Below are 15,072 nucleotides of genomic sequence, written 5' to 3'. Positions count from 1 at the left end.
GAGGGTTGTCGGAGTGCAACTATCTTGAGATAATTCTGATCTTGATGATGATGAAACCTTTGAATCAGAAACAAAAAGTTTCAAAAAAGCTAGTGACGAGGTTCTGGAAAGTAGAAGAATAGTGAAAGTTCGTTGTCATCAAGCATTAAGTTCCGGTGCCTTATCTTTTGACTTTTCTTCCTGAAAAGGAAAACGAAAGCAAGAGAAAATGTATTGCTTGAGAGTCTGATTATGAGTTAGTTTCCATGAAATAATTATAAGTCCTATATCCATTTTGTTGCATGATTCTTAATTATCATACTGCATGATTCTGGAGATATGAATGATTGAATCGTAAATATAGTCTACAGTTGCTAATAAAACCTTAGTTTTACTACTATTGAAATTGATAATTAATGTGGAATTTTATTGGATTTGGATTGGATTGGTTATCATGTTTATTTTGATTCCTACAGTAATACTCTATCTGTGAGTTACCCTTCTTCTTCTTCTTCTTTTTTCAAAAAGAAAAAAAATGGTTTAAATTTGTAGCGGGTTGAGCGGTTAACCATCGGTTTTGGTATTCAAACCATGAACCAAACTAAACCAACATGGTTTTTGTCTACAAAAAACCAAACCAAATCATTTGACTACTCTAAACCGAACCAAACCAAACTGAATCGGTTCGGTTTGGCGGTTTAGGTGGTTTGACGGTTTTTTTGCCCAGGCCTAGTGCATACTTTGTTAATATTTATTAGGTAGCTGGGGAGTCATAGTCCCCTTTATTACATAATTTCGAGTTCGATATCAAAGCATAACATAGATTTCATTTGGCGGCGGCGGCGGCAGCTTCAAAACGAGCTCGAAAATATGCAGTCAACTTATCTTTGGGAGGCAGATTTTCCTTTATAATGTTGCAGTTCAGGTAGTCATCAATCCATGCACCTAACTTTGGAAATTTCTCTTTTGTCAACACTTGTAATCCGGCCAATTCTTGCAGAATTATGAACCAATATGATATGAAATTGGCAACTATATCAACCATTCCAATACTGTCACCCCCAAAGAATTTCTTATCCGAAAGTGTGCCCTCGAGAATTTTCAGAAGTTCAGTAGATTCTTCCTTTGCCTTCTCTTGCTCCTCTCCGATGCTCCAACAAGTTTTCCACAGTGTAGGCACACACTAAAAGATATATAAAATGAAAATAATGTTAAATTTTGATGATTCAAACACCTGATAGTATGTTTGTACTATACAAAAATCGAACTGTGAAGGACAAAAAATTTCGTCTCTCCTTACAGAAAAGTAAACTCTCAACTTTTTTTTTACCACGTCATTGAAGTATCGCAGAAAATTGGCTCACATAGAGTTCTAGACACCAAAAAAATCTTCAACCCAGAAGTTGAAGATTGAAGAGAAGACGAAGAAGAAAACTCACATAGAGTTCTAGACGACGACCAATGAGAGATCCCATGTTTAGAATGTATTAGGGAAAAGCAAAGGGTTTTATTTATGAATGATTCTACTTTCACGGCCATTTTACCGGCCACTCACATGAGTTGGCATGAGACCCAATTCATTAAAAATGGACCTCCCAAAATATCCAATTCCCCCCTTCGTGAATAATCTGCATCGATCCTGTACGTCAAGCGCGGTTGTTTATTTATAATGCAAGTGACCACGGTAGATCTCAGATCAAGATCAAGTGGTCAACGGTCCAGATTAACTAGCAACATATCAATTCCAGAGACGACAAATTAATACCAAATTTGCACTTTTAAAAAGCGACTTAGTCCAATTAGTGGGCCTCGTCATTTTGAAGTATCAAGCAATAGATTCTGTAGCTAAGCCAATCCCATCACTATAATCCAATTAGGTTGGATTTGACATCACAGATCAAGAGTTTGGTATATTTGTACTAGACATAACAATATAAAAACGTACCTTTTCATCCAAGAACTTAGTCCAGAAGCGCACCAAGGCTCTTTCATAAGGATCTTTAGGCAAAAGAGAAGGACCTTTTTCCCAGGTTTCATCAATGTATTCAAGAATCACCAGAGACTCACAAATTGGTTTGCCATTGTGGACCAACACAGGAATTTTCTTGTGAACTGGATTGTACTTTAACAGTAAAGGGGACTTGTAGTTGTATATATCTTCATCTATGAATTCATATTCAACACCCTTGAGTTTCAGAGCAAACTCGATTCTACCGCTAAATGGGCTTCCCCAGTTGCCAAAAAGCTTCACTTCTGCCATTCTACTCTCCTTGATTTTCACTCTATATGTTGTTCTGTGTTTTCATTCTACAAGTAGAACCCTCATTATATATAGCGGGAGCGTTACTTATCTTCTAAGAAACAACGAATAAATTATTATATTAAATTAAAATTTGTAGATCTGACCAAGTGATAGACACTGGTTATTTAATGAAGTAGCTGGGGAGTGACGATATAGATTCTTACAATATTCATGCATGGAAGTGTCCAGAACATGATCATTTGACCAGAAACAATTGAATTACGCGCAAAACCTGTTTGGCATTGATTTGTGTATTTTATACATTTGTTTGGACCTAAAAATATAGACATTTAAATTATAACATAATTTATTGTATATTTCATTTAGTAATAATATTCGATGATTGGAAGTGGAATGAAAAAAGAAGAGAAAAATGGTGGAGTACAAAGTTTGAGGATCAAATTTTAAATATTTAATGGTTAATTTGGATCACAAGAGATATTTTGAAGATTGCTAGGAGTCAATTGGACGCAAGTAGAAGTAAAAAAAAAAGAATAAAATATGATCAAAATATTATCATAAGTCAATTTCAAATCACACAAAATATCTTTCAAATTTTTTGTCAAAGTTTGAATTAGAAAAATTCCACATCTAGCAATATTGTAGCCATTTGAATTAGCTTTCCAGCACACTTTGAATCAACTCAATCGAATATTGGAAAACAAAGTTATGACCAAAATAATGATTGCTGTGCGGAGACAAATAATCCGCAGGCGAAGGTAATTTTTTTTATTCAATTTGAATTCTTTTGGAAATCAATTTGGACATGATTTTCAACCAATTTTCCACTCCTAAAAATACCTAACAGCAGAATACATTAAGGAGGCATCACCTATGTTGTCAATTTTAGTTTCGCAAGTGTACGAACCGTAACAAGTAATAGTAAACCTAAGAGTTCGGATTGTCGATCCCACATAGACTATTTTCTAACATTTAATTCAAATTTCCTTTAACTATTATTTGATGAAAACAAATTAAAAGTTTTAGCGATTTGAGTTTAAATCTTAATTCTAGACAATAAATGAATGCTCACACAATTGTTTGTAAGATCAAATAATTAGAGAATGTTAGGGCAGAATAATTTCACCTATCGATCACTTTTATATATCAAATTAAGACTCAATTCTGATGTAGTGTTCGGTCGAATTCACATATTGTATTCAACTTACTACTCTCAAGTTCTCATTGAGTCTATTCAACAAATTAAATTCCATATCTCTATGTAAACTCAACTTAGTTAAACAAGTTGTTTGTCTTAAGAATTCAATTATGATCACAATAACTGGTATAAGTATATCTACTCGTTATACCAATGTACTATATTTTGCTACATGGTCTAAATTCTAAACTCATATATCTATTTGTAAATGATTCACAATATTCATCAAATTATTGATAAGATAATCTAATGCAATCAATATATAGCAAAAATCAATACATGAAAAAATTAAAAATCAAGAATCTTAATAGGAAAATATAAATGATCTTAAATGATTATATTATTCACCCTAACAATGGATTTAGCTACGCATAATGAAAAAAATGAAACAATAAATTGTCTTGGAGTACATCACCAAATTTAGAATTAAATATGTAAAAGAAAAAGTAGATCTTGCACCAAGAATTCCTTCCTCTTCTAATTGATACTTCACACGAAAAATTTGTCGTTGTTTTCTCTCTTTGAATCTCTCCTCTCCTTCCCAAAGATGTGTTTTTCGCCTCCTAATGTGTGGAATCCCTTAAAAGTCTGAACCCTGAATGCGGCATCGCGCCCACACTCTGGTTCTCTCTTGATTTCTTGAGTTTTGGTGCCATTCATCCCATCTTTGCTTTGCTTATTTTGTCCCTGTATCACAACTTCTTTTTCATCCATACAATGAACTTCAATTTAATGATCTTTCTTCGTATCCTTCGCCATCTCGATAAACCTATAAAACAACATTAATACACATATTAAAAACATTCTATACTCATGAAATCTAGCATAATATCAAGTTAAAATTGATATAATCTCGTGAGTAAAACACACTCGTTAACCTACATATCTTATATACATATCATACTCCAATACTCATCAATTATTATCATTAAATGAGAAAAATTCATAGGGGACTTGTAGGAATTCAATCAAGTGGAGAATCAAATTTGATTTTTTTGGCAAATAAGAGAAGGTGAAAGTGGAGATTCATCAAGAAACCATTGAAGAGATTGAAGATTTCAAGATTTATCATCATCTTCTCAATTTATCAAAAATTCGGGTTATGTCTTTTTATTTAAATATGATTTTTGGTAATTTCAATATGAAAGCTAGTTTTATACATTGTTAGGATGAGATGAACCATTGTTATAATATTTTAAATTTTTAATTAATTATTTTGACTTTAACTTGATTTGATTTGTTGATATTTATTACAGTTTTTATTGTTCTTTTCAATTGTTTGATCACCAATTAAATTGTCGGTGAATTTTATTGTTATCGAGAGAGACAATATGGTTTAAGCACAATATAATAATTATTGTAAAGTTCGATAGAGAAAAAAGATATACTCCTATACTTTATTGGTTTTCAATAGGTGTTCTAACACTTGTTAACGCATTTATCAGGTTTGTATTTTTCATCTAGAGATAGAATGGTTATATGAGGGGAATTAATTTGATTGCTATCGAGAGAGACTTTCAATTAAAGTAGAAACATTGACCACTATGAATGATTTCAAATTGTCACTTTAATTGTTACACTAAAAATGAAATAACAATTGAGATTTGATATCTTAGCAATGTATCTTACATATTTAAAAACACATTTACTTGCTTTCACTAGTTTAATTAATAATTTAGGGATTAATATGAAAAATTATAACAACTTATTTATTATTCGATTACAGTTACAATTAATTTTAGCTCGATCAAATACATAGTTCTTATAGATTTGATACTCTATTAACTACTTTGTTACTTGTTAACGACCCATCCACTTGCGGTAAGTCAAACGATCAAGCATCAACAAGGTCTTGATGAGAAATTCTCTGGTAATCCGAATCCTTTTGAAAATTTAATGAAACAAAGCCTCCTTAAACAATACATCTTTTCTGGTCGAATCCTCTTTTGCTCGCTCTAGATAGATTTCGAGAGCAAAGTACTCTTTTTCGCACGTAACTTGAAAGACGCAAGCACTTGATGTTAGTTCAATTGGTTCATTTTCATATAGTCTAGATGATTGAATAATCATTTTTTTTTCCCGAAAGAACTTAGATGATGACAATAGACCTAGTCACAAAGCTTGTTTCCCTATAAAACAAACTGTTTTTTTTTTGTTATACTTATTTTCAATCACACATTCATATAATAAAATATTTTGCACTTAAATTCCTTTTTCTTTTTCTTTTTTTTTTAAATTTGAAAAAAAACTTTTTTTTTTTTTTTTTTTTTTTTTTGTCGTACTTATTTTCAATAACACATTTATATAATAAAATATTTTGCACTTAAATTCCTTTTTCTTTTTCTTTTTTTTTTAAATTTGTAAACACACATTATCCAAAAAGTTATTAGTTAAAACATCATTTTTTTTTCAAATTTGTAAACACACATTATCCAAAAAGTTATTAGTTAAAACATCATTTTTTTTTCAAAATAATGGCAATCAAATAGGGGCTTAGTCATATCTGAGGCCATCTCCCATCTCCTAAAACACCAAAATGCACCATTTTTTGGTGCAAAACAATTCCAACGCAACATTATACTTTGCACCAAAATGGTGCAACAGTGTCCAAAATCATTTTTACCATTTCTTTTCATTTCTCAAATAAATTGGTTAAAGGTATTTGTGTAATTTGTGTTATATATTTTTTAATTTAATAAATATTATTGATATTATTATCATTTTATTATTATTTGCAATTAAAATAAATTTTAAATGTAAAAAATGACAATTAATGAATTAATTAAAAGAATAAAAAAATTAAAATATAACAAACACGATTATTTCTTAAGGTTAACACAAAATATATTAAAATGACTAAAAAAATAATGAATTTTTATATTTATTAACTAATTTAATTTAATTTTTTTCTTAATTTAACGTAATTATTTATTTAGTAATTCATGTATTTATAAAATAATTAAATAAATAATATTTCATATAAATAAATTATTAAAAATAAAAAAAGGGAAAAAAATGGATAAACACTGTTTAATTGGTGTAATAATTGAAGATGAATTTAAATTTGGTGTGAAATTGTGCAAATTTTGACATAGCATTGGAGATGATCTAAGGCTCTGATCTCGATGCTTGAGAGGTGTGTTCACCTATTAATGAGATAAGCAATCATGCTTCCCCGAGCTTAAATCTCATTTGTTTTATATGGCCTAGAAGTAGAATTACTTTTTAAGTATAACTTCTAACTTTTACTTTCAAGAAACTCCAAACATATTTGGACAAATAATTGATTATGCAAATTTGGTGGAGGATGAAATTGCATGGACTCTCACAAGGAAAAACCAATAACTTCTGTGTTTTTTTTTTTTATAATTTAAGTATCCAAGTTTCGCCTGATTAATCTTGAGGAGTGACGACCTTCCCCCATAGTTCGTCACCTAGATGAATTCGGATGCAGACACAACTTATACATACTTGAGCTGGACATTCGGGATATGGTTCTCCTTCTTGTAGACCTCCCTTACGATGTGTGGATAGGACCTCTGGAGTGACGACAAAGCGCATTAGAACTTTGTCTCCATAGGACAACTGCCTTCCAATATAAATGTTGCCTTCCAGCCTTGGAGATTTGAACCTCCGACTCTCTCTGTAGAACCCTCCTACTTTACTACTCGCCATTGCCGTGGGGACGTACCTTCTATGTTTTCATTCTAGAAGTAGAGGAGCCTTGTCCGCTAAGCAACAATGAATAAATTAATATGTTAAATAAATATTTGTAATTTGACCAAGTGACAGACACTGATTATTTAATGGAGTAAAATTACTTTTTAAGTAACTTCTAACTATTAAATATGTTTAAATTATATTTTTTTCTTCTTATGTTCTCAAATTTATAAAGAAAGTAAGTTTTATCTTTCTTTTATAATTTTTAAATAACTTACTTATTTTTTACCTTTTATAAATAAAAAATATTTATTTTAAAACAAATAAATAATATTTACATTAACATAATCATGTCAACTAAATATATGTCTCTCATTTCCTAAAAAGCATTCATAACATTTACATGTACATGTGACGTAAATCAAAAATGGAGAGAAACACTTCCATGTTTGGCTTATGTTTATAAATTTTTTATAAACACTTAAATTACTTTTTGTCCATAATTTTGAGGAATACACTTATTCATCATTTATATCTATATATTTATAATTTCAACCATTTATAAACACTTCGTTAGGGAGCCAAATTCATAATCAAGATTCGCCTAAAGAAGAAAACGAGTGTAATTAAAATTTGAGATCAGTCAAAACTCAAGGATGGAATATAATGGGCCTGGACTCTGATTTGAACCCAACTAGACAAACAGGTATGAAGAAGCCCATATTGGCTCTTGCCCACAGGCCCAACTCTCATTTCGGGATGATTATCTGTTCTGTAGGCCCAAAATTGGAAACTACTCATTAGGCTGCAGAAAATAACAAAAGTGGAAATTACTGTCACCCACACATACGGTTATTTGGGTCGATGAAGCAAGAAAAGGGGAATTCCATCACAATCAAAATGCTAAGAAAATCCACTGAACTCACTAAACTCAAATTGAATAACATTTTCCTTTTTAAATGTTAGTTTGCAATTATATTTCTATTGGTCAACTAAGAACTATGACAGACATTCATGCATGTTTGTAACAAGGCATTAAAATTTAAAAGCTTATTTATCACATATTCTTCCAGCTAGAAAATGAAGATAGTTTTACAATGGCAGTCGTTGATGACTAAAATTGACTTGACGATTATAGAGTTATTGCTGCAATATTGTCAAGATAAGAGAAATCCTAATTAAGAAGTATTTTTGGTAACGTATTATAGAGAACTGCTTAGCTCGATTTTGTAGGGGGTCATTTCCCCTTTATATGGGCCTGCAACATGAGCTTGTCACCACTTGTCAAATCAAGCTAAAGCGTGTGACCTTAATTTGTATGCCATCATCATGTTTAAAGAGTTTTGATAGGAAGTTGAGTTTGACTAGTCAAACACCATTTCACCTAGAACGTAGCCTGTAGTCTAGGTCATGAATGCATGTTGTTTGCACAATCATTGCTTCTCTCTCATTGGTGGGATTACGGTGACATAAATCAAGATTTATAGATATGAAATTTTTCATACAAACATAAAAGCTAAAGCATTGATAGAATGGTAACAAATAAGTACTCAAAATGTTGACATTTCTTGAGTGATTTTTTTCCGAGCTGTTAATGCTCCAAGATTACTTCCTTTTTAATTTCTTTCCATGTTGTTACTTGTACATAATAGACTAGAATCTCTATAATTATTTAGGTAGTTTATTCTGTCCTATATTAGTCTATTACGATCCATAACTATAGGATCTTACCATGTACATTAGCTATTTATGCAAACGTTGAGAAGAACAATACAAGTTCTCCAAAGAAACCTTATTTCTGATTTGGTATCAGAATGCCAAAGATTTCTATGATGGATCAGATGAATCACAACTCTTCGTTCTTTATCAAACTATTATGATGATTTTGTGGAAATTTTCCAAGAATTTGATCATCGTGACATGATTTTGTTGAAAGACCTTGATAATGTTATTGCCTATAGAAAATTCGTTGAAAAATTGTGGGTACACATTTTCATTAATGGTTTGTATGCAGAATTCGATCAAATCCAATGGTGGTATGTCGAGCTAAGCATAAAACAGATCGATACACTGATCAAAATGGGGCATCAGGATTTCAGAATCACAGTTATGAGATTGGAACTGCAACAAGTATTATTCTACTCCCGAGTCTTCAATTCAGGGGAAGAACATAATTGAATTGCAGACTCTTAATCATCATTTGGACATCTTGGATATTATAAGTTGATATTGGATGACACAGACAACCGCCTGCGATAACGAGCAAGGTAAGGCATTACATGCTGACGCAAGACCATCGGCTCCTTGGGGGCGCGCTACCTCTAAGCGAGGCCATCGACCCCACGGGGGCTCTATCTCTACTCGAGGTCATCGACCCCCCATGGGCTCTCTACCTCTACCTGTGGCTATCGATCCCCTAAGGGGCGCTGTACCTCTACGTGAGACCATTGACCCCCCAGAGGCGCTCTACCTCTACGCGTGGCCATTGACCCCCCCTGAGGGCTCTACCTCTACGCGAGGCGATCGGCTCCCCCACGGGCTCTCTACCTCTACTCGTGGCCATCGACCCCCCGAGGGCGCTCTACCTCTACACTAGGCCATCAACCCCCATGGGCTCTCTACCTCTACGCGTGGCCATCGACCCCCAGGGGCGCTCTACCTCTACGCGAGGTCATCGACCCCTCGGAGGCACTCTACCTCTACGCGAGGCCATCGACCTCCCGGAGGTGCTCTACCTCTACGCTAGGCCGTCGACTCCTTGGGGGCGCACTACCTCTACGCGAGGCCATCGACCCCCCGGGGGGCTCTACCTCTACGTGAGGTCATCGACCCCCCGGGGGGCTCTACCTCTACGTGAGGTCATCGACCTCCCATGGGCGATCTACCTCTACGCATGGTCATCGACCCCCAGGGGCGCTCTACCTCTACGTAGGGCTATCGACCCCCCTATGGGCTCTCTATCTCTACGCGTGACCATTGACCCCCAAGGGCGCTTTACCTCTATGCGATATCGTCGAACGGCATGTAATTACCTACGTGACCACCCTAATACTTAGCCATAAGGTCTCTGATGAATTGACAAGGTTTCATGGCGGTTATCACGGGCACAACCACCAGCCGGAAAGTTAAAGATCCCCCACTCAGAACGTGGGGATAGTGGGAAAGCCAACGTGGGACTCGTGGTACCACGACCGTGCGACATTCATCGGCTTCCGGCGTCTATAAATATTCCCAAAGGTGACAAAAGTATGGGGGATAGCATTTTTCTTAGCCTCTGAATTTCCTCTTTATTTTTTCTAATACCATATACTGATTATCACGTCGGAGGTAAAACAGGCCCCTCATTTTTCAGGTTACACACGCCCGAAGGAGTAGTGGGAACGCTAAATACCACCTGGTGGACAAGGAAGTGTTGACTCACCACCATTTCATTGGCGCCGTCTGTAGGAAGTTTTTCCACTGAACACAAAAGTTATGTCAAGAAGACGAACAAGAAGAGATACACGCTTAAGGGCGGATGCGATGGAGACGAAGTCAGAGTCAGTCGCAAGGGGCTCCGACCTACCGTTGCCATCATAGTATGTGACACAAAGCTAAATTAGCACCCTAGAGACCCAAGTTGGCAGCGATGATGACCTTTTTGCAGAATTAAATGCAGAGAGTCACCCTCTGCCATTGCACTCGACAAAGGCCGTGTCACCACTCTAGGGGACACACGTAGAAGCCCAACCTGTCATCCAACCGGTGACGGTAGGCTTAGCGGCTTCGAGGATGATAGTCATGCGACCCTCCTCACCCATGATAGTTCTGTAGCGAAGGATGAAGGAGATCATAATGCAAAAGATAGATGATACATTATCCAGGAGAAAGGACAAGCGTATGCATATGGTTTTGGAAGAAGACCCGTACGCACCTGAAATTATGGCGATCCATCTACCCGAGGGCTTCAAGCAACCTATGATAGAAGCTTACGACGGGGTCACGGATCAGCTTGACCACCTCCGGGCCTTCGTTGATTTAATGAGACTCTATGCAGCACCCGATGCAGTGACGTGCAGGTCCTTAGGAAGGAAGCTAGAGACTGGGTGGCGACATTAGTCCCCCAGTCTATCCGAACGTTTGATGAACTCTCCAGGAGCTTTGTGGCCTACTTCCTCAGTAGCAAGAGGAAGAGAAAGATAGCTATTGGCTTGATGTCGTCCAAGAGAAGGACAAGTTTTTACAAGAATACTTGGCCAGATTCAGCCGAGCCATCCCCTACAGGGCTTTGGAGGGACCACGGTAATTCCAAAAGGGACGGTGGAGCTTCCAATCATGCTAGGCACATGTCCAACCACTATGGTTATTGTGGCGAGCTTTTTAGTTGTCAAAACCCCCATGGCCTACAATGCAATCTCCGGTCGGCCACTCTGAATGCGATCAGGACCATCCCCTCAACATATCATACGGTCATGAAATTTCCTACCAGCATAAGGTCGGGTACATGCGAGGAGATAAACAAGAGTCCAAGAGATGTTATGTCGACAGTGTATCAGCCAGAGGAGCACCACCGGTCATGATGTTAGATGTCGAGCGTCCAATAAGACGGATCGAACCACTTGACATGATTGAAAAGATCTCCGTATCAGAAGGACGGGAGTTCAGCATCGAGGCCGGTCTAGAATTTGACGAAAAGAAAAAGTTGGTGAGATACCTGGTAGATAACTTGGACGTTTTCACATGGAGTTTAGGCGACATCACTGGAATCAGACCAGCGATGTGTCCTATTAGGAACGAAACGAGTGAAGCAGCAGAAAAGGAACCTCGTCCCTGAAAGGCAAGGAGTAGCTAAAGCGAAGGTGGAAAAGCTACTACAAGGTGGTTTCATTCGAGAGGTGCAGTATCCCGAATGGCTGGCCAACATCGTGCTAATGAAAAGATCAAATGGGAAATGGTGCATGTGTGTAGATTACACCGGGCTAAATAAGGCATGCCCAAAGGATTCATACCCGCTCTCTTGGATAGACCACCTGGTTGACGTCATATCAGGTTGTGAAAGGCTTAGCTTCTTGGAAGCATTCTCCGATTATCATCAAATCTCTATGGTCGAGTTCGACCAGGAAAAGACGACATCTATCACGGATTTCGGGACCTACTATTATACGGCCATGCCATTCGGCCTAAAAAACGTGGGGCAACTTACCAAAGGATGGTGAATAAGGTCTTCCGGGAGTTGATTAGGAATATCATAAAGGCCTACGTCGATGACATGGTGGTAAAAAGTGTCAGGGCCAACAACCATATGGCCTTTCTACAGAAAGTGTTTGACGTAGCTCGACAGAATAACTTAAAGTTCAACCCCGAAGAAATGTGTTTTTAGTACAGCTGGTGAGAAGTTCCTAGGCTTCATGATCACCCAGAGAGGTATTGAGGTGAACTTTGACAAATACAGGCAATACTAGGAATGAAGAGCCCCCACTAGCAAGAAGGAGGTCCAGCTGCTGACAGGACGAATAGAAGCCCTTAACCGTTTTATGAGTTGGGCGACGAATAAACGTTACCATTTTTTCAAAGCCATAGGGGCTCTACTAATTTAGAGTGGATGCAAGAGTACAAAGAATCGCTGGAATCCTTGAAGCAGTCACTATAGCAACCTTCAATTTTGACCAGCCCGTGCCGGAGGGATATACGGTGTCTCTACCTAGCGGTTTCACCCCGGGCAGTCAGCACAGTACTAGTGAAAAGAATTCCCAAAGGTATAAAAACCAGTCTACTACGTAAGCCTAGTTCTAAAGGGTACAGAGATAACATATAGCCTCACCAAGCAACTGGTGCTTGTGTTGATCGTCACGATCTTACATCAACCAGAGACATCCGGGTGGCTGTTGAAATGGGTGATCGAATTGAGTAGTTTGACATCGAATTTAGGCCCAGGAGGGCCATCAAAGTGCAGGCTCTAATGGATTTCATTGCCAAGATCACCATCCCCCTGGAACCACTAGAAGGGGAAAAAATGGATTGGAAGATTTTTGTGGATAGTTCTTCAAATGCAGAGGGATCGGAAGTTGGGATCATAATGATTGGACTGGACTATGAAGAATTTGAATATTCACTCGCTTCGAGTTCCCCACGACCAATGACGATGCTGAATATGAGGCAGTGTTCACAAGTCTAGGTGTGGTGGCTAGGCAAGGGTGTCTTCAGTAGAGGTTTGCAGTGACTAGTAGTTAATAGTTAGACATGTGTTGGGAGAGTTTGAAGCGAAAGACGAAAAAATGGCGGCATATCTGATGAAAGTAAGGGATTTACAAAAGGAATTCAGAAGCTTTAACATGACTAAGGTTCCATGAAAAAAATAATGAGCGGGCAGGTGCATTGGTAAGGCTCGCATCGGCAAGCCCGAGAAATCTACCACGGCAGTGAACGTGCAAGTCCTACGACAACCCAGCATTCAACGCTGGGCCGAGATGAAGAACATTGAGTATGAAAAAAGCTGGATGGATCCACTGATCAAATATCTCATGGAGGATGAGGTACTAAAAAACACTTTCGAATCAAAGAGGTTGAGGGTTCGAGCAGCCTCATTTACCATTGTCAATGGCCAGCTCTACGAGCGGGGCTTTACGTTGCTATATCTGATCTGCTTACTCCACGGAGGCATACGGTCAACATAGCCTAGCGGCTAGGCGGAGAGCCTTAGAAGTAAAAAAAGTGGCTAAGGCCCTTAATCGCTAGACCCCTTTCTTGACGGTCGACACAGCCGACGCGGCTAGGCGGAGAGTTTTAGAAGCCAAAAAACTGGCTAAGGCCCTTAACTGCTAGACCCTTCTCTCGACGGTCGACATAGCCCACGCTGTTAGGCGGAGAGCCTTAGAAGCCAAAAAATTGGCTAAGACCCTTAACCGCTGGACCCCTCTCTCAATGGTCAACACAGTCCACGCAACTAGGCGGAGAACCTTAGAAGCCAAAAAAGTGGTTAAGGCCCTTAACCGTTAGACCTCTCTCTTGACGATCGACACAGACCATGCCGCTAGGCAGAGAGCCTTAGAGACCAAAAAATTGGCTAAAACCCTTAACCGCTAGACCCCTCTCACGACGGTCGACATAGCCCACACGGCTAGACGAAAAGCCTTAGAAGCCAAAAAATTGGTTAACGCCCTTAATCGCTAGACCCCTTTCTCGACGATCGACATAGCCCACGCGGCTAGGTGGAGAGCCTTAGAAGCCAAAATTTTGGTTAAGGCCCTTAACCGCTAGAACCCTCTCCCGACGGTCGACGTAGTCCACGCAACTAGACGGAGAGCCTTAGAAGCCAAAAAATTAGCTAAGGCCTTTAACCGCTAGACCCTTCTTTCGACGGTTGACATAGTTCACGCGGCTAGGCGGAGAGCCTTAGAAGCAAAAAAAAAAATGGCTAAGGCCCTTAACTGCTAGACCCTTCCCTCGACGGTCGGCATAGCTCACGCGGCTAGGCGGAGAGCCTTAGAAGCAAAAAAATTGGCTAAAGCCCTTAACCACTAGATCTCTCTCCCGACGATCGACATTGCCTACGCGGCTAGGCTGCGAGCCTTAGAAGTCAAAAAATTGACTAAGGCTCTTAACCGCTAGACTCCTCTCCCGACGATTGACATAATCCACTCGACTAGACGCAAAGCCTTAGAAACCAAAAAATTGGCTAAGACCCTTAACCGCTAGCCCACGCGGCTAGGCAAAGAGTCTTGGGGGTCAAAAAATTGGCTAAGACCCTTAACCACCAGACACCACGCTCGACGGTTGACACAACGCAAGTGGAAAGACAGAAAGCTTTCGACAACAAAAAAAATAAAATAAAATTTTTCAAGAAAAGGAATATGCTACCCCTTGCCGAAAAACATCGACAAGGGGTAAAGGGGCTAGTGATATTGGATGACATAGACAACTGCCTGCGATAACGAACAAGGTAAGGCATTACATACTGACGCAAGACCATTGACTCCCCGGGGGCGCGCTACCT

At 38.2% G+C, this 15,072-nt stretch overlaps 1 protein-coding gene across 1 annotated transcript; it reads right to left on the bottom strand.

The window, feature by feature from the left end:
* Positions 1 to 535: 535 nt before the first annotated feature.
* Positions 536 to 2,298, bottom strand: LOC111378121 (probable glutathione S-transferase). Its single transcript, XM_023001292.1, has 2 exons — positions 1,925 to 2,298; positions 536 to 1,162 (listed from the first exon to the last, which is right to left on the bottom strand). The coding sequence occupies exons 1-2, from the start codon at positions 2,237 to 2,239 to the stop codon at positions 806 to 808; spliced, it is 672 nt and encodes a 223-aa protein (XP_022857060.1). The 5' UTR covers positions 2,240 to 2,298; the 3' UTR covers positions 536 to 805.
* Between the last annotated feature and the right edge of the window lie 12,774 nt (positions 2,299 to 15,072).

Source organism: Olea europaea, unplaced genomic scaffold (assembly GCF_002742605.1).
Source record: "Olea europaea var. sylvestris unplaced genomic scaffold, O_europaea_v1 scaffold1775, whole genome shotgun sequence".
Taxonomy (NCBI): Eukaryota; Viridiplantae; Streptophyta; class Magnoliopsida; order Lamiales; family Oleaceae; genus Olea; species Olea europaea.
Note: the sequence above shows the minus strand (reverse complement) of the source record. Positions and strands in the feature narration are given on the sequence as shown.

Bases quoted from the DNA above. Each gene is read 5' to 3' on its own strand.
- LOC111378121 (XM_023001292.1), bottom strand. From the start codon at position 2,239: ATGGCAGAAGTGAAGCTTTTTGGCAACTGGGGAAGCCCATTTAGCGGT. The intron at 1,163-1,924 runs GTACGTTTTTAT...TATATCTTTTAG, and splicing joins CTAAGTTCTTGGATGAAAAG to TGTGTGCCTACACTGTGGAA.